This window comes from Chrysochloris asiatica, unplaced genomic scaffold, assembly GCF_000296735.1.
Source record: "Chrysochloris asiatica unplaced genomic scaffold, ChrAsi1.0 scaffold00053, whole genome shotgun sequence".
NCBI classification, from domain to species: Eukaryota; Metazoa; Chordata; class Mammalia; order Afrosoricida; family Chrysochloridae; genus Chrysochloris; species Chrysochloris asiatica.
This window is the reverse complement of record NW_006408571.1, coordinates 19,140,204-19,158,447: the sequence shown is the minus strand read 5'-3', so window position 1 is coordinate 19,158,447 and position 18,244 is coordinate 19,140,204. Positions and strand designations below refer to the sequence as shown.

Genomic DNA, 18,244 nt, shown 5'->3' with positions numbered 1-18,244 from the left:
CACACCGGTCCTAGATCCTTCCTGACTTCGTTTGGAATTCTCTTTGTTGCTTCTTTGTCATTCTCTTCTAGCTGTTTCCTTCTATCCATTCAGTGCTCACATCTCCTTCAGCCTAACCTTTACCCCCCTTAAAGTTTTCCCTTTTCCTTCTTCCTGTCAAAGCCACATTTCTGAAGTTTTCTATTCTGGTCTTCACACCTTCAAATCTGACATGTTTCGGATCAAGTGTAGTCTGGGTTTTACATTGAAGGGCTGTTCTTTCATTGGTCATAATCCTCTAACTGCCCAATACTCTCATCCAGGTCTTCCCAGGACTCACATTGGACAGCATGGATAAGTCCCTTCCTTCTCAAACAGTACTTGTCACACTGGCTCCACCACCATGGAATCCTGGTTCTTTAGCCTCCCCACCCCGAACCAGTTTTTTTCTTATTTCCAGTCGTTTAGGCTTAGAATCTAGACATTCCCCAACATTCTATCTTCCAAGTCCTCTCTTTTCTCCTCTAGCTTAGCAATCTCCTCCTCTCCAATGGAGTCAAATGTTGTTGTTGTTAAGTGCCTTTGAGTTGGTTCTGACTCCTAGAGATCCTGTATAGGGTTTCTGATGAGCAGCTGGTGGGGTTTGAACTGCTGGCCTGGCAGTTAGCAGTCCAGTACTTATCCTACCAAATTCTAGCCTATATAACAGTGAAAACTGTGTTACCACAAACAGGAAAACTACGAGGAGTGACTGATTGAAGGGGAGGTTAACGAGTGGAGTTTGGGACATAAATGAGAGATGCTGTCCTGGTGGTGCTGTGGAATAAAGCACTGGACCCCAAAGTCGGTTTGAACCACAAGGTTGGCGGTTCAAACTCACTAGCTGCTCCTTGGAAACCCCATACAGGGTCAGAACCAACTTGAAGGCATTCAACAACAATAACAATATTTATTCAGTGTGGCATGAAAGGATAACAGTTCGATAACTCTGTATAGGGTTTCTGAGGAGCGGCTGGTGGACTTGAACCACCAACCTGTGTGGTTAGCAGTTGGTGCTTATTCTATAGCACCACACCATTTAAAAATAGTTGTGATTGTTGTTAAGTGCCATCGAATAGGTTCCGACTTTAGCAAACTTGTATCCTTTCTGAGGAGCGGCTGGTGGGTTTGAACCGCCGACCTTGTGGTTCAAACCGACTTTGGGGTCCAGTGCTTTATTCTACAGCATTAGCAGTCTAATGCTTATCCTATAGTGCCACACCAGGATGCCTGTTTTTGTTGTGAAGTGCCGTGGAGTCAATTCTGACCCATAGCGACTCTGTATAGGGTTTACAAGGTGCAGCTGGTGAGCTTGAACTGCCGCCCTTTCAGTTCAAACAGCTTTGCAGTCTGGTGCGTTGACCCACAGCGCCACAGCAGGACTCCTACTCCCCATAAAATATCTGGACTCAGTCTATCACTTCCTAAGGAAGCAACTCACCCCCAAGACAGCCTGTTACACTTCTGAACAGATCGGCCTATCAGAAGGTTTTTCTTACATTAAGTTATAGTTTACCTTCATATAGTTCTTAGTTCCAGCTTTTGGGTCAACTCAAGAAATGTTAAGCTCTCTTCCTCATGGCAGGGAGCAGAGAATGAGGGAAGAAAATATGCTGCTAGTGTCTAAGTCTTTCTTTTCCTGAGCAAGTTTTAGAGCACTGACCAACTCAAGGTCAACAATCCAGTGCCAGCTGGAGAGAGAGGTGTGTGCAGCTCAAACACCAGCAAACAGGACTTCCTGGTCTGAGCTCCACTTCTTCCTTCAGGAAGTCATCTCACTGTTCCTTCTCGTGGCAGATGCCCCTTCCTGATGGGCAGTGCTAGAGACAGGGAGCCCATGCTGGTCAGGAAGCCCCAACTCGGCCGGCAGCCTGTACTGAAACTGTACTAGTGACTCTCTGTCTGCCTGTCTCTGAATGATTTATTAGATTATGTGTCTGTCTTTCTCTCCAAAGAGGCCACAAACTCCCAGAGGGTAAAGGATTATGTGCCTGGCACATAGCAGATGCTCAATAAATATTTACTGAATTAATCTGAATTTAAATGAGGCAGTTCTCAGGAATTCAGACTGTTTTCTAATAACAACATGATAGTTTAAAAATAATTAATTCAGATTTTCCTAATTTGGGAGACTTTCTGATATTCACAATTAACTCATTCATTCAATCAGCATTTGCCATGTGTCAGACACTATCAAATGCTAAAGTAATTATAAAGATGAATACAATTCCCACTGCCTTTAAGGAACCCAGAGATTACCTGGAATCCAAAGACACAAAGAAATGACTTAATGTAATGTGTATATGCAGGATGTGTGAACATTTTCACAGGTTCTCAGAAAGGAGAACAGCTAACTCTTCATGGAAGTATGTAAGACAAATGACATTGAAGGATATTAAGAATGAATGTTTGTCTGGCATTTTATGCTTTTCAAAGTGCATATATTAGCTCATTTAATCTTTATAATCAGCCTATAAATAGGTATCATTATCCTCATGAAAAACGAGAAAACTCAGGTTCAGAGAGGTAAGGAACTTGCCTAAGATTACACTGCTAGGAAGTGACAGGGAGAGGACTAGAACTCAGATCTCAAGTTCCAATCCCATATATTTAATTGTTAAAAACAATATTGTCCTGCCACGTTGTCCTTAGCAACACAGCTGATGGCTATCCCTGAAGCAAAAGCAGGAAGACTAGGTAACCATTAGAGTAATCTCAAGGGATGCTCTGTGCTGGACGCCACTGGTCAGCAGCTCCAGCTGGTCAAATGCAGCTTTGTCTACCCCAGCTTCCTAGGCGAGGACGTGGTTGATGGGGCAGACACCTTCAACTTCTCCTTTTTTAGTAAGGAAGAAATGAGCTCCATGCCCGATGATGTGTTTTTTAGGAAGTGATAGAACACTAGAAAGACAGAGGTAGAGGACATGGCAGAACCAGTCACCTACCCTGCTCAGCCCTGGTTTCTGCCCCTGATTCTGCCCTCCTTCCTCTCACTCAGTCTTAGAGTTCATGGTCCAATCAGACCAGGAAAAAGACCACAGGCAGAGGAGAAAGGAGTCATTTTCCCACCTCCGTGAGGATATGGGTAGGGTATATGAAGCTGTGGAGAAAGAACACTGTTCTAGTGCCCAGGCCAAACCAAACTCACAAGGTTTCCACTTGACCTCAAGGTTGCTTTGAACCGCAAGGTCAAACTTAACAACAACATTTGAAGAAAGGAGTCCTGGTAGTACAGTGGTTAAGTGCTTGGCTGTTAACCAAGGTCAGCGGTTTAAAGTCCCAGCCACTCCGAAGGATAAAGATGTGGCAATCTGCTTCTGTAAAGAGTTGCTCTCGTTGTTGTTAAGTGCTGTCGAGTCGATTTTGAGTCAGAGCGACCCTATATAGGGTGTTGAAGGAGCAGTTGGTGGATTTGAACTGTGGACATTTTAGCAGTCCAGTACTTATCCTACGGTGTGTTGCTTAAAATGTTCTCTAGAAACTGAAGACAGCCTCCACCATTTGGTCCCAAACTGCCTTTTCAATGTTATCTCCTCATTACTGACAGGAAATGTGTTTTAGTCTTGAGGTCTGGTCATAAGATCAGGCCATAAGGTAAAGATCACATATAATCATATTCTCCCTGAAAAATCCTTTAAATGTCACCAAAGTCCAAGACATGCTCTCAGGTCTCACCACAAGAGGCAGGGGGATTGTGAGCCCTGGCAGAATGACGTCAGACTCTCTCACACTCCCTGCAGGGCACACATGCACAGTCACGTGCAACGGGAATCAATAGTCTGTCCCCTTTTTGCTTTTCCTTTTCTTTCTACTAAGATCATACAGGAAGGGAGTCAGAAAGCTCGTGAAAACATGGAACTAAAAGATAATGGGATTTTCCCACGAACTTCTGAAGCCCCTTGTATGTGATTTAATGCACATACAATAGAAATCCACTGCACTTGCGCTTCCTCTAAACTATCCTATTTTCATGCCTTAGCTGTTTCCTTGACTAGCCTCTCCCTACAACTAGATACCACCTTCTTGGGAAGCCATTTATGACTAATACCACCTCCTTGCTTCACTCCCCCCAAAATGAGCAATGTTCTGGATTTAACCCATCACTGAACTTGTCCAATTTAAGGACCTGAGTCCTAACCGCCCTAAGTCATACACTGTGCGTGTTACATCATAATCATTTATGTATTACTGCCTAGTAGATGTACCGTTTCTGACAGTGGAATTCATGTACGGTTTATCTCTGCATTCCCAGAGACTAGCACTGTGCCTGGTACACAGTCCACTCCACTGCCACTGAGTCAATTCCATTCAAAGTGATGCTAGAATAGGACAAAGGGGAGCTGCTCCTAGGGCTTCAGAGACTAACTCTTCACAGGAGCCAGAAGTCTCATTTTTCTCTCCGAAAGCAACTGGTAGGTTTGAACTGCCAACCTTGAGGTCAGCAGCCCAACCCACTACATTACCAGGGCACCTTTGGCATGCAGTTGTTGTTGTTAAGTGCCGTTGAGTTGGTTCCAACTCATAGCAAACCTGTATGGGGTTTTTGAGGAACAGCTGGTGAACTTTGGGTTCAAACCGACTTTGCAGTCCAGTGCATTAACCTGTAGTACCACACCTGGACTTCTTGGCATGCAGTAGGCCCACAATATTTATCTAAGGAATGGATACTTAGAAAATCATTTTTCCATATTGAATTTTCTTTATGTGTGGAGCTTTTTAATTATTAAACATAAGGAGCCACAACCAGCTATTGCCTCTCTGGTACTCATCAGAAACAAACAAAGCAAATCTCATTTCCAAGTCAGTTGTGACACTGGCAAAGAGAAGGGTTAGGGGAGATGAACTGGGGACCTAACAACATTTGAAACCCACAAGTGTGGGGGAACTCCCTATCCACTGTAGGAAAGGAAAGTGATCAGAAGAAACCATTTCCTGCCTCACCCCACCATCTAGTTTTTTCATAAGAAGCACAGAGAAAGAAGGAGGAAAAAGTATGACATATACATATATATACACATAGCCATATTTGTGCAACCACACGTTCTGTCTGGACTCTTAATAGTGCTCCTGGAAGAGAGATTGCCTAAACTCCTAAGACTCCATTCCCTTTCATGAGCTCTCCGTGATTGGGGGGCAGACAATATGGGGGTGGATTTTCTGAAGCCACTAGTCAAGCTGATATTCCACACTGACACACAGTGATCCATGGAGTCAATTTAGAAGTTAAGATTTCATGGGAGTCCAGATTCAAATGAACATGAATATTCATAGCACTGCACACCAGTTTCTAGGCACCACCTTTTAGGCCATTTCCTGATGTATGCACACATGGCAGCCCCTCCCAACCAAAGAGAGAGGGCCGTGAGGCCCAGAAACGAGAAAAAAGGGGCCTTTCTGTCCTGTGGGCTAAAATCACAGCACCTGTAACAAGTTGCTCGCACAGGCTGGCAGGGATGAGGGCAGGAACTGGAGCTGTCCCCAGGTGGAGGCTCCAAGAGGACACTAAAGCTCTTTGTAAACACTGGACAAGTGGCAGTTTAATGACTTTAATATCATCCCCCCCCCCCAATCAACCCTCTCTCTCAAGGATCCACGGAGCCATTACTCCCATGCACTGCCTTCTAAAAGCCACCACCCTGTTCCCTTGTACCTCTGAGTTTGAGTTCAGGCTCCCCAGGGTTTGCAAGGGTAAGGGCAGGCATGTGTATAATACAATGGGAGGGAATAGCTCTTAGGTGGACAGGTGGATTGAGTTGTTGTTGTTAAGTGCCGTCGAGTCATTTCCGACCCATAGCGACCCTGCACAGGGTTTCCGAGGCTGTAAATCTTTACGGGAGCAGAACACCTCATCTTTCTCCTGCAAAGCGGCTGGTAGTTTCGAACTGCTGGCCTTAAGGTTCGCAGCCCGATTCGTAACCACTACGCTACCAGAGCCTATGCCAAATCCAGTTTGGCTACTTCACAAATCTAACTTCCTATAATCCTCACTGCTTAGCCATGGAATGTTGCTGTTCTTGTTAAGTGCTATTGAATCAGTTCTTAATCATAAGGACCCCTGTATAGGGTTTCCAAGAAGCTGCTGGTGGGTTTGAACTGCTGACTTGGCAGTTAGCAGTCCAGTGCTTATCCTACAGTGCCATACCAGGACTCCATCCATGGAATTATTATTTCCATTTAAAAGCTGGGAAAACTCAAGTTCAGAGAAATGAAACACACTATTCAGCAGCATGTAATTATTCAATTGAAGACCCCAGAGTAAACCTGGGGATACCAGATTCCAAACGCTATTTCTGCCATGCCAAACTGCTTCCTCCCCCAGCAAGGCTTTGTAGAAATGGGCAGTGGGCTGAACAGTCCCTTACACCCCAAACAACGAACCAATCCAGCCTACATGCATGCTCAGATGAGGCCAGGGGGTGGGGTGGGAGGCTTGTTCAAGAACATAGCAAACTGGAGGCAGAGAGACAGGGGAACCTTTCTGTTGATCCCCGTTCTGTGCTCTGTACTGAACTGCCCAACTTCTCCAGACTGGGGTCCCTGGCCCTCATACATCCTGGCCATGTGGTTATATCTATTGATTTCCACGTACAGAGTTAAACAGAGAAAGAGGCAGGCCTTAGGGGCCCTCCTCTTAAACCACAGCTCTCACACACAGTCTGGTCTCTTTCTTCTCAGTCTCTTTCCTGCTCCAATTTGTGCTCCAAACCACCTACTATGATTATTGCTGCTAAATGTCATCGACCTGTATAGGGTTGCTGAGGAGCAGCTGTTGGGTTTGAACTGCTGCCCTTGTGGTTTGCAGCCCAGTGCTGATCTTACAGAGCCACACCAGGAGTCCACCTACTAGGGTAGTTCTTTCTAAAACACAAGGCTGGTCTTGACGTTTCTCTAGTCAAAACCTTCTGTGGGCCCTGTTGCCCTCAGGGTAAACTCATATCAGTCTCCGCTCTTGTTACTCTATTTTCTAGTCATTTCCTTACTGAAACGCAAGACAAACGGTAAGACTTTCAACGGCTTTATCAAAATGTTCTTTTCTGCCTGGAATTCTCACCCCTTCCATTTCAGCCTGAAGATAGCCTATGCATTTATCAGTAATCTACCCATGCGTTCTCTCTTTTAAGGAGACCCCCACCCACCTGTGTTCTCTCAGCATTTTGTACCCATTGCCAGCTCCCCACCAGGACCCTCAGCACCCCATGTCGCTTATATTAATGTGCACATTCTGTCTCCTTCAGAGCTATGGGCTGTAGTCTCTAAAAACCTACTAGCATGCAGCATAGTGCCTAGAATATGAACCTTTGCTGATTAACTGGACTCAATGCCCATCTCCATAGAGATGGGGCAATGTACTGATTTTAGTTACAGAAAGCCGAAGCTGGCTCTAGGTTTGTTTTTTGCTTTTGTTTCTAAATTAACTTCATGCTTTCTAGTTTTGAGTGTGAAATTGTCCCAGGAAGAGCTAAATGTTCTTGAAGTCCCTGGAAACTCCCATCAATAGAAGCATGTTCTTCATCTAGGACCAAAGGTGAGGAGGAAGTCAGGTTCCACTCAGAATCCTGAGGGAACAAGCTGTTGTCTGTTTCTTAACTGTAGCGCATGCCATTTGCTTTTCTGCCTCCATGTAAACCACAAATCATGAGCCAGCCTAGCTCTTAAGCCACACAGACACATATCTCTTGGGTATTAGGAGATGTCCCAAGAAGGTGTGGGCAAACAAATGCCCACTTTTGATGCATTAGAAAGAAGGCCTGTGTCATGGGATGGAATTGATTCTTTGTGAAATTCACAAATCGCCAGGAAAATATGCTTTCTACAACTAAGAGGGTATCAAATTTGATCCTTACTCTCAGTCCAGTACCCTAACCTGAGCTGGGTCTGACGGAAAACATGGAAGTGAGTCCCAGGTCTGGCTAGCTTCTTCTGAGCCTCGACTCCATCACTGCCTCATTGCTCCCCAGTCAGATCTACAAGGGTGGACTTCTACAGGAAACTTGGAAGGTGTGAAAGGGCAGAGGAGCTGGGTCCTGGTGCCTGACGCCTTGACAACTATAAAAACATGTGTCAGAGTAGCATTGTGCTCTGTAGGGTTTACAATGGCTGACTTTTCAGTAGATTGCTAGCATTGCCAGGCCTTTCTTCCAACACTTCTGGGTGGACTTGAACATCTAACCATTGGGTTAGCAGTTGAGTGTGTTAATTGTCTGTACCACTAAGGACTCTATGACAACCATAACTAACTGCCATCGATTCGATTCTGACTCATAGCAACCCTACAGGACAGACTAGAACTGCTGCTTAGGACTCCCGTGGCTATACATCTATACGGAAGCAGACTGTCATATCTTTTTCCTGCAGAATGGCTGGCTGGTCTGAACCACCGGTCTTTCGGTTAATGGTCTAATGTTTAACCCACAGCAACACTAGAGCTCCTTATGACAGTCAAATTGTTGTTCTTATTGTGTGACTCCGAGCACCCTGTATAGGGTTTCCAAGAGAGTCTGGTGGATTTGAACCACTGATCTTGTGGTTACCAGTCCAGTGTGTTATCGTACAGTGCCATACCAGGGCTTAGATTGTATTCCCTCTCTGATTGGAAATACCTGTTTCTCTTTCCCTTCCTCCCCTTCCCCCTCAGCCTTGGGAGCCTTTCTCTTCTAAAATTTAGGAAGGGACAGACATCTAGCAGGAAAGAAAACATTTAATTTTAAGATAATAAATATCCTATGTTTTATGTTTCTTGTTTGCAACTTTTAAAAGGCTGTTGAGTTGAACTATTTACAAATGTATTCATTTTTCCGAGTCTTCTGCTTATCTATCTTATTAAATCAAGTTGTATTTTCTATGTGTGTGGCTCTGAGTTTTCTTTGGGTCACTAGCCAAGAACAGGCTGCCTAAAACTTTCTTCCTTGGACACTCTACAAAAACAACCCTTGAAGCACACAGTCCACCTGTGAACATAACTCCTGTGGAAATTCTGATGCTCAGCTACTGGTTTTGTTCACAGTGATAACTCGACAGACGGGGAGTCCTCTCCTAGAATTTTGTGGTAGCAACTTGCAGGTGTATGCATCTTTGTTTAAATTAGGTTAAATTTAGCGGAATTCAGAAACATGTCTGTCATTTTTCTAATTTCCTGATGTGTGTGATGGCCAAGGTCACTCTGCCTTAGAACAGGGAAGAAAAGAGAAAGGCCCATTTGCTTTGATTGCTTCGGGTGACAGCAGGGTTGCGCTTACCTGTGAGCAGGCTCAATGCTGACAGGCAGGCTAAGGCTTGGATATCAAGGTTCAGGCTCTGCAAATGTAAGGAAAAGTCTTTAATGGAGTCGAGCCACTCCCCAAATCCTCGAAGGCACTGAAGTCGATGCAGGACAAGTCCATTGCAAAACACAAACTTGTCTTCAGCAGTGCTCGACCTGGAAGACAAAATTGTGGGGGTGAAGATTAGAGTCACATTCAATGAGTCTATATAGGCCAGGCACTGAACTGGCTAACTGAAAGGTTTGTAGTCCAAACCAACCAGCGGATCCTTGGAAATCCTATACAGAATCACTATGAGTCAGAACCGATTGGACTTACCCACAACAACATCTACCATGATGACATCACAGTGCACAGGAAGTGAAATATTTATTTATAGGGCAATCATTTGGGACCTAGCATGGTGCTGAAAAACATGCCCAGACACCAGTGCCGGACAAGAATATGTTCCTGGGCAAAAACAACCACCACCAGTTGTCCACGCTAACTTCCTTGGAGACAGTCAGCTCTCAGCAAGCCTGGGGTGTGGGGCCTGCTCAGATGCTGGAGTCAGTAGCTGACTTGCCTGGGGACAGGATACGGAGGAGGAAACACTCACAAGGTCTGCTTGTTAAATCGGCTCTCTTACAACGCACATGACATGGCCTTCTTTTATGGTCCTTCACCAGGACATCCCTCTCATTCTCGTAAATGTCAGAAACTGATCAAGCCTGAGGCTAGACACTACAATGCCACTGTGCCAACTCTAAAAACACCAAGTCCCTGAAAGTGCCAGAAGCCAATAGTAAACTAAGAAGTGGCCTAAAGGAAAAAACCGAATCTTTATTTTGTATTATCATCTCTGCTTTAACAGCGGGGTTGTGGAGGGCTGTTTCTAAATCTTTCCTCAGAGTTTATATTATGGCCACAATCAACCTATTTTTGCCTCATAAAAGGCTCCCTGGACATTGCAGTCCAAGAGCAGAAAAGCAATGCCACAGATGGAGGCAGAGAGGATGACGTGGAGAGATGGAGCCGCTGGGGACTCTGGACTCTGGGAGGGAGAGGGTCTGTGTGTTCACGGCCGGGGTCAGGCTTGCTGGGTGTACCCTTTAGCTATTTGACAATGCATGCAGGGAATTGTAATCATTGCAATGAAACGAAATAAGATAGGACGAATGTAAAGCTAATGTTCGCCCATATAGACTATCACATAATTCACTATAAAAACTTAATGAAAAAAAAAAGGTTCCCTGGATAGAGTGTCTAATATTTTTATCATGATCTAATAGTCTTCCTAATAGTTGTAACTTTCAGTTAGAAACCACTTTTTAGCTGTGTGGCCCTGGGAACTCCTTTAAGCATTCTAAGCTTCTTTTTACCTTATCTATAAAACAGGAATTCTAATTGTTACCACCTGAGATTATATTTCAGCAGTAGAACCCTTGCCTTCCAAGGAGGAGACCGGGGTTCAATTCCTGGTGGAAGCACCTGATGCACAGTCACCATCGGTCTGGAGACTTGCATACTGCTATGATGCAGGGTAAGTTTCAGCGGCGCTTCCAGACTAAGAAGGACTAGGAATAGCAATCTATTTCAGAAAATCTGATCTGCAACTGACCACGGGGGTGACGCAGGACCAGGCAACATGTCGGTTTATCATGCGTGGGGTCTTGGGGAAGGGGAGGGGCTGACTGAATGGCAGCTAATAACAATACAACATTATTGTGACAATAAACATAATAGGGGACTTGGAAGCCTGTGCACAATGCCTCGTACATAGTACATGTAACAAGTTTCTGGATTTCTTCCAAGGTCCACCAAACTAGCATGACAAGGAAGACTGAGCTTTAAATGCTCACAGTAATAAGATATGACTGGTGAATCCAAGAGAGTTATTGTTCTGATATTTTTTGGTGAATAATTTGTTCTAGCTCCTAAAAATACAAAACTGAAAGGAAGCAAAGAAGATGGAACAGAAATGCTATATGTTTATGAGAGGAGCTGATGTACCAGGCTCTAGCTCAGGGATGGAGTTCTGGTGTGGTGCTGTACCATCAGCACTGGACAGCGAACCACAAGGTCTGCAGTTCAAATCCACCAGCCACTCCTCAGAACCCCTATGCAGGCTCATTAGGAGCCAGCACTTAACAACAGTTTTGGGAAATTACTTCCTCTTTGCTTTGATATCACTGAGTATAAGGGGCTGGACCAGGTCTGATCAGGAAACAATCCTCTCAGAGTAAATGAGGGGTTTGGGAATGGTGGGAACTCTTTGAGGTCCATCTTGTGTGCTAGGACAGTGACTTATTAAGTATAAACCTATGAAGTAAATGCAATGTTTCAAAGCAAACACTTGCTCCAAGAAAATAACTTAAGCACCATGAGAATCTTCCCAGAATTACAAAATGTTGGAGTAGCAAGGGATTTCAGATCTCATTTCACAAAGAAGGCAATGGAATTTCAGGTGATGTAAATGGCCTGGCTCAGCATCATGTAGCAAGTCCACTACAACTCAGGGATCCTGGCTACCAGTCCAGCCCCCTTTCCATTGCCCGCTACTCAGTTTTTTTTAGAACTCATGTTTCATTATTTCCTTCTTGATCAGATGCATTACCCATGACTCAGTTACAAATGTAGCAGGCCTCAAACTTCTACAGAAACATAGGGTGCACTGAAGGAGACAAAATTACCTGATGGAAAGCCGAAGAACAAACAGCTCCAAAAAGGCTGATTCTATAAGTAATGTCTGATCTTCCTTGAGGAGATCAGTAAATCCTGGAATCTTTTCTGCCCAGCTTCTGGATACGTCAATGGAGGCTGTCAGAAGGTTGTAGAATTGTTGTACATGCTCAGCATCTGTGCCAGCAGCGGCCTGCTCAGTGGAACAGTACTAGGAGATGAACCACAGAAAGCAGGGTGATTATCATGACCCATTGGGATAACGTAATTTATAAAATGGCCCTTCCAAAACTATCAATGCCCATATCCTTACTGTTAGGCCCCACAGATCCTAAAACTCTTTCACACCCACAATCTCATCCAATTCTCACAAAGGCCCTGTGATATAAAAAGAGCAATTTTCTTGTGTTTGCAAAGAGATGTGCGTTAAGTCCCATTCATGCAGTGGACTTGACTGTACACTGTAAGCATCATTATTGTTGCTGTTGTTAAGTGCTGTGGAGTCGGTTCCAACTCATAACGACCCTGTAGAGGGTTTCCGAGGAGCAGTTGGTGAGTTTGAACCACCAACCTTACAGTTAGCATTTCAGTGCTTATCCTACAGCACACCAGGACTGCTATACTCATCCAGGGAACTTTTAAAAAAAAATGCTATGTCTGTGTTCTACTTCCAAAGATTCTAATTCAACTGGTGTGGAGTGAGGCCTAAGCATTGGGGACTTTAAAAGCTCTCCAGGTGATTTCAAAGGGCAGCTAATGTTCAGAACCATGGCCCCAGGGATCTGTGGTCAAGTGGGCCTCCTGGGTCTACTGATTCCTCAGTGATACAGCTTTCTCCAAAAAGGACCCCTAAAAATAAGTCCCAAGAACAGCATTGGCAACACCTGGGAATTTGCTAGACATGAAATGGACCCCACCCCAGATTGAGACTGTCAGATGGATCTCAAGTAGTCTCTATACAATTTGAGAATCACAGAATTAACCAATGGAAGGAAAGAATGGTTTTGGCTTGCTGTGGATGGATAAAAAACAAATAGACAGGGGCAGGAAGAGAGTCCTTAATAGAGTCCAGAAAGGTATGTGCCATTCGATTCAGGATTTACAGCGATTTAATTAATTAAAGTAAAAATTCAATTCCTCAGTCACATTAGTCACATTTCATGTGTTCAATAGTCACATGTGGCTAATGGCTACCATGTTGGACAGTACAGGTGTGGACCATTTTCATCACTGCCGAAAGTTCTGTAGGACAGTGTTGATCTAGAAGGCACAGGAGAAGAAAGGTATAAGCCAGCAGTCTCTGAATATTCTGGTAGAGCTAGGGTTTTACTTTGAATTTCTTCCTTCAGGTGGGATGATTAACATACAGGCAGTTCCCAGATTACGAATGAGTTCGGTTTCTAAATCTGTCTTTCAGTTTACTTGTATATTAATAAAACAGTTAGATACATTTGGTTGGCATATAATATTGGTGACCAAAATGTTTGTCTTAGTATATAGTGTACCTTTCTCTACATAAAAAAACATTGCTCTAATGGGTGGTCTGCTGATACTTACTCATTGGTCCCATGTTTCTGCTAACACCACAGTGATAGGCACTCATTGGCACATAAATGACCTTCAATAAATTGTTGTTAAATATGATTCAATGAAACAATAGTCAGGGAATACCTATGTTTGCCACAATGTCCTAATCTGCGTGGAGAAGAAAATCGTTAACAGGCTGGGTGCTTACCGTAGAGGTACTTGGGAGTGAGAAAATGAGGTTCAGGTTTTACTTGGGTCTTTTTCTTTTTGTGTTTTCTCAAGGGTACTAAAGCGGTAGACAAGGAGGCCAGCTATTTTAATCCCAATTTTGTCTTGGCCTCTCATTTGTGATTATAATGTAGTTCTGCCACTTATTTTAGCTATCTGTGGTAAGTCACTTTTACAGGGCCTCGGTTTTCTCCATTGTAAAAAGGGGGATAATAGCACCTTCCTCAAAATTTTGTTGTGATGATTAAATGTGATAATGTACACGAAGGACCTGACAGAACATGGCTGACAAATATGATGGGAGCAGAGTCTGAGAGAAGGAAGTAGCCTTCGTTCCCAAGAATACATGAGGATGTTGACATGACTCTGGTATCATTGACACTTACCTACATCTTCTCTCAGCACATACACTACTACTAACTGAAGGAGAGTAAAACAAACAAATATATATATATATATATATATATATATATATATATATATATATGTGTGTGTGTGTGTGTGTATGTATGTATATGTGTATATTATTAAGTGCTGTTGAGTCGGTTCTGACTCATAGTGATCTTGTATAGCGTTTCTGAGGAGCGGTTGGTGAACTTGAACCACTGACATTGTGGTTCAAACCAACCTTGTAGTACAGCGCATTAACCTGCAGTGCCACATCAAGACTTATATATATATATATATATATAGTGGTGGTGGTTGGTTATGTGCTGTGGAGTAGGTTCCAACTCATAGCGACCCTGTACAGGGTTTCCGAGACTGTAAACCTTTATGGGAGCAGAAAGCCTCAGCTTTCTCCTATGGAACAGCTGGTAATTTCAAACTGCTGACTTTGCGGTTCACAGCCCAATTTGTAACCTACATCACACAGCCTCTGGACTTGGCAAGCTTGGAGCTTACCAAAGGAAATCTAGACATTTTTATATATTTTTAAAGAAGTGTTCATTTTGCAATTCTTTCTGTATTTGGACTATGTTTCCTGGTCATTCAATGGGACATAGTCCAAATACAGACAGAATTTCAAAATTAACATTTTTTCCCTGTTTATGTTAAATTTTCCACAGCCTCTGTGGATAATTGATCTATCAACAATCTGGCTTTTATACGAGTCAAAGACACAGCATCCCACTTACTGAGAGCCAATGCCCAAGGGAGATTTCTCCCAAGAGTTTACAATGCGAATCTAGAAGTGCAAACATTGATGGATATTATTAAAAATAAAACTAGTCTTTGCATTTCATATAGCAGTAACAGAGCCATACAAATCAGATTTCAGCAACAGCCTGAGCCTAGAATAAGTGATCTGAATGGTTATTAAGTGAGGTCAGTTGTAAAAAAGATGACCCTAAGAACTTAACAATGTGATGCTTCAATGGTGGCAGTGATGGACATGTGCCATCAAGTCGGTTCCAGCTCATAACAGCCCTGCACAGGGTTTCTGTGATTCTAAATCTTTTATGGGGGCAGAAAGCCTCAACTTTCTCCTGTGCATTACATGGTGGACTTGAACTGCTGACCTTGTGGGTAGCAGCCCAATGCACAACCCGCTGCACCAGCAGGGCTTCACTAGCAAAGTGAAGTCTTTTATTTATTCTATGGCACCGTCAGTCCAGGCTACTACATATGTAAACAATGTGTTTGTCTCCTCTTACAATGTTGTTTTCTCTAGGTCTTTACATCTTTAAAAATTGTATTCTTACACTTTAATGAGTGATACTTTAAATATTGGCAATAAATATATTTCCTCCCCCACCTCCATTTTTTCTTTTTTGACTTAACTGCCCTCTCTTAAAAATGAAACGAGAATCGTCCTCTCCCTGCCTCCCCTAGCCCCTCCCACTGACATCGCTGCAGTTACACATTTGCTTGTTCTCCCCCTCAATGGAATGCAAGCTCCACAAAGACAAGGCCTATGTCTTAGCTTGTTCCACAATGTGTCCATGGCTCTAAGACAGAGCCTGACACCCAGCCATTCAATAACTATTTGTTACGTGAATTAATTACTCTCTGGAAAATGTATTAATTGCTTAAAATGACAACCATCCATTATATCACAGTTCTCTAGAAAACATAGTTGCTCATCCCTTGTCAACCCACCCCCCCAAAAAAGCTGGGCAATTTAAGGTAAAATGGATTTGTTCTGAGTAAATAAAATTGGTGGTTCTTAAATCTTAGTGTGCCCCCCAAATCATTTCAGGCATTTCTTAAAATACAGATTGCTACTTGCCTCTCTCTTCCCCAAATTCTGATTCAGTAGGTCTAGGGGTGGCCCAGGCATCTGCATTTTTAAACACCCTGGCTCTTTCTGATAGAGAGGTGATTTGGGTACTCTGCTTGGGAGCTGTTGGCCCACATTCTCAGAAGGGCAGGGAATGAGGAGGTTGGCAGTGATTAGTCTGGTCTCACTATTCAGATGAGGAAACTGAGGCACACAAGGGGGCAGGAACCAGCCTGAAATCTACAGAATTAGCAATACAAGAGTCTTCTAAGGAGCTGCATGCAGCCATTCTTTTTACAGAATCCTCATGCATCTTACTTTGCAGGCTTAACATGTGTTCGCCACATTGTTGCTTAGGCTATTTTACTAACGCACACTCAGATGCCATTTGTTGGTGCCTGGTTTTATCTGAGCAGTATCTCTTGCATTTGGAGTCTGTTACTACACTAAGAGGCACCAATTACCAACAAAACATCCTAGTGTGCTGAAAAAATCTCTGAAATGACCAACGAATGAGAACATTAAGTATATTTTCTCACTAGTAATTATGCAGGCTCTGAAGCCAACTCGTATCTATAGATACTTGTATTGCTAAATTAAAAGCAACTGTGGGATAAAGAATAGCAACATTTCAAGGAGAAACAAATCAAACATGACATGTTTTGACTGCAGTGATATACAATGATCTGAGCTTACTTTTGAAAGAGAAGAGTTTGGCCCAAAAGAGACATGAGAGCCCCAGAGCTAGGAACGCTTCACAGAGCCCACGAGCTGTCGCTCTGTGAGTTCAAACCCTCTGTGAGTTGGAACAAATCTCCTCTGCCCTCCTTCCCCACAAACAGGGGAAAAGCACTCACCTTGAAGGCTCAGATGCTGATGGATGTAGGTTACAGATTACAGGTTTGAAAAACCTATTCTCATTTCTCTATTTACCTGATGTGTGGGGGCAAGGGAGCACTTGGTACAAACTGTATGGGTGAAATCCACAGTCTGACTCAAACTTACGAAAAATTCCTATTTAAAATGTAGTAAAGCATGTAGTAAAGAGGCCAAGATGGCCAAACTTATTTTCTCATACTTTGGACATATTGTCAGGAGGGAACAGTCACTAGAGAAGGATATCATGTTTGGTAAGGTAGAGGGTCAGAGGAAGACCCCCAATGAGATGGATTGGCCAAGTGGCAGCATCGATGGACTCAAGTGTGGCAACAGTAGTGAGGCTGGCCCAGGATCGGGCAGTGTTTCATCCTGCTGTGCATAGGGTCTCTATGAGTCGGTTCTGACTCTATGGCACCTAACAACAACAACAACAACAAAGTATGGCTACAGAAGAAAGATGAGGCTTTCTGCTCCTCAGAAGATTTAAAGTCTCGGAAACCCTATACAAGTTGCTATGAGTCGGAACAGACTCCATGGCACTTAGCCACAGCAGCAATAGTTAGAATTGAAGAGTGGGTTGTTTTTGTTGTTGTTAAGTGCCATACAGTCGATTCTGACTCATAGTGAACCCTGTGTAGGGTTTTTGAGGTTTTTAAATCTTTGCGGTAGCATGAAGGCTCATTTTCCTCCCATGAGCTGGTAGGCTCGAACTGCTCACTTTGTGGTTCGGAGTCCAGTACTCATCCTATGGAACCACTGAGCTCCCTGTAGAGTGGGATTGATGGTGGTGGGTGTGTGCTGTGGAGTCGTTTGCAGGTCACAGTGACCCTGTATTGGGTTTTGGAGAAACTACTGACCTTGCGGTTTGCAGCCCAACTCATACATAACCCACTACATTACCAGGGCTCATTGAAGAGTGGGATTGTTGTTGTTGTAAAGTGCTGTCAAGTTGGTTCTGACCCATAACGGCCCTATATAAGGTTTCCAAGAAGCTGCTGGTGAGTTTGAACCTCTAGCCTTATGGTTTGAGCACCACAGCAGGATTCCGAAGAGTGAGAGTGAGATTGTGGTTTTTGTTGTTGTTGTGCTGTTGAGCCAGTTGTGACTTACAGCAGTTTCCAAGGAGTGGCTGGTGAGGTTGAACCGCTGACCTTGTGGTTCGAACTGACATTACCCTGCAGCACCACACCAGGACTCCAACAATGAGATTGTTTTTGTTGTTGTTGTTAAGTGCCATCGAGTCTGTTCCGACCCATAGCCGCCCTCTATAGGGTTTCTGAGGAGCGGCTGGTGAGCTTGAACCGCCGACCTTGCTAATGCGTCAGACTGCAAAGTTATTTGAACTGCAAGAGTGAGATTGTTGTTGTTGTAAAGTGCCGCCGAGTTGATTCCAACCCACAGCGACCCTGTATAGGGTTTCCAAGGAGCAGCTGGTGAACTTGAACCACCG

General features: G+C 43.8%; 1 protein-coding gene across 2 annotated transcripts in view; it reads right to left on the bottom strand.

The window, feature by feature from the left end:
* Nucleotides 1–18,244, bottom strand: part of NR4A3 (nuclear receptor subfamily 4, group A, member 3) — a 43,701-nt gene that overhangs the window by 9,404 nt on the left and 16,053 nt on the right. For both annotated transcript variants that reach the window (XM_006863152.1, XM_006863151.1), the window contains 2 exons: nt 11,951–12,150; nt 9,255–9,433 (listed from right to left, as the gene is read on the bottom strand). In XM_006863152.1, coding sequence (XP_006863214.1) covers nt 9,255–9,433; nt 11,951–12,150 — 379 coding nt within the window. The remainder of the gene's footprint in view (nt 1–9,254; nt 9,434–11,950; nt 12,151–18,244) is intronic.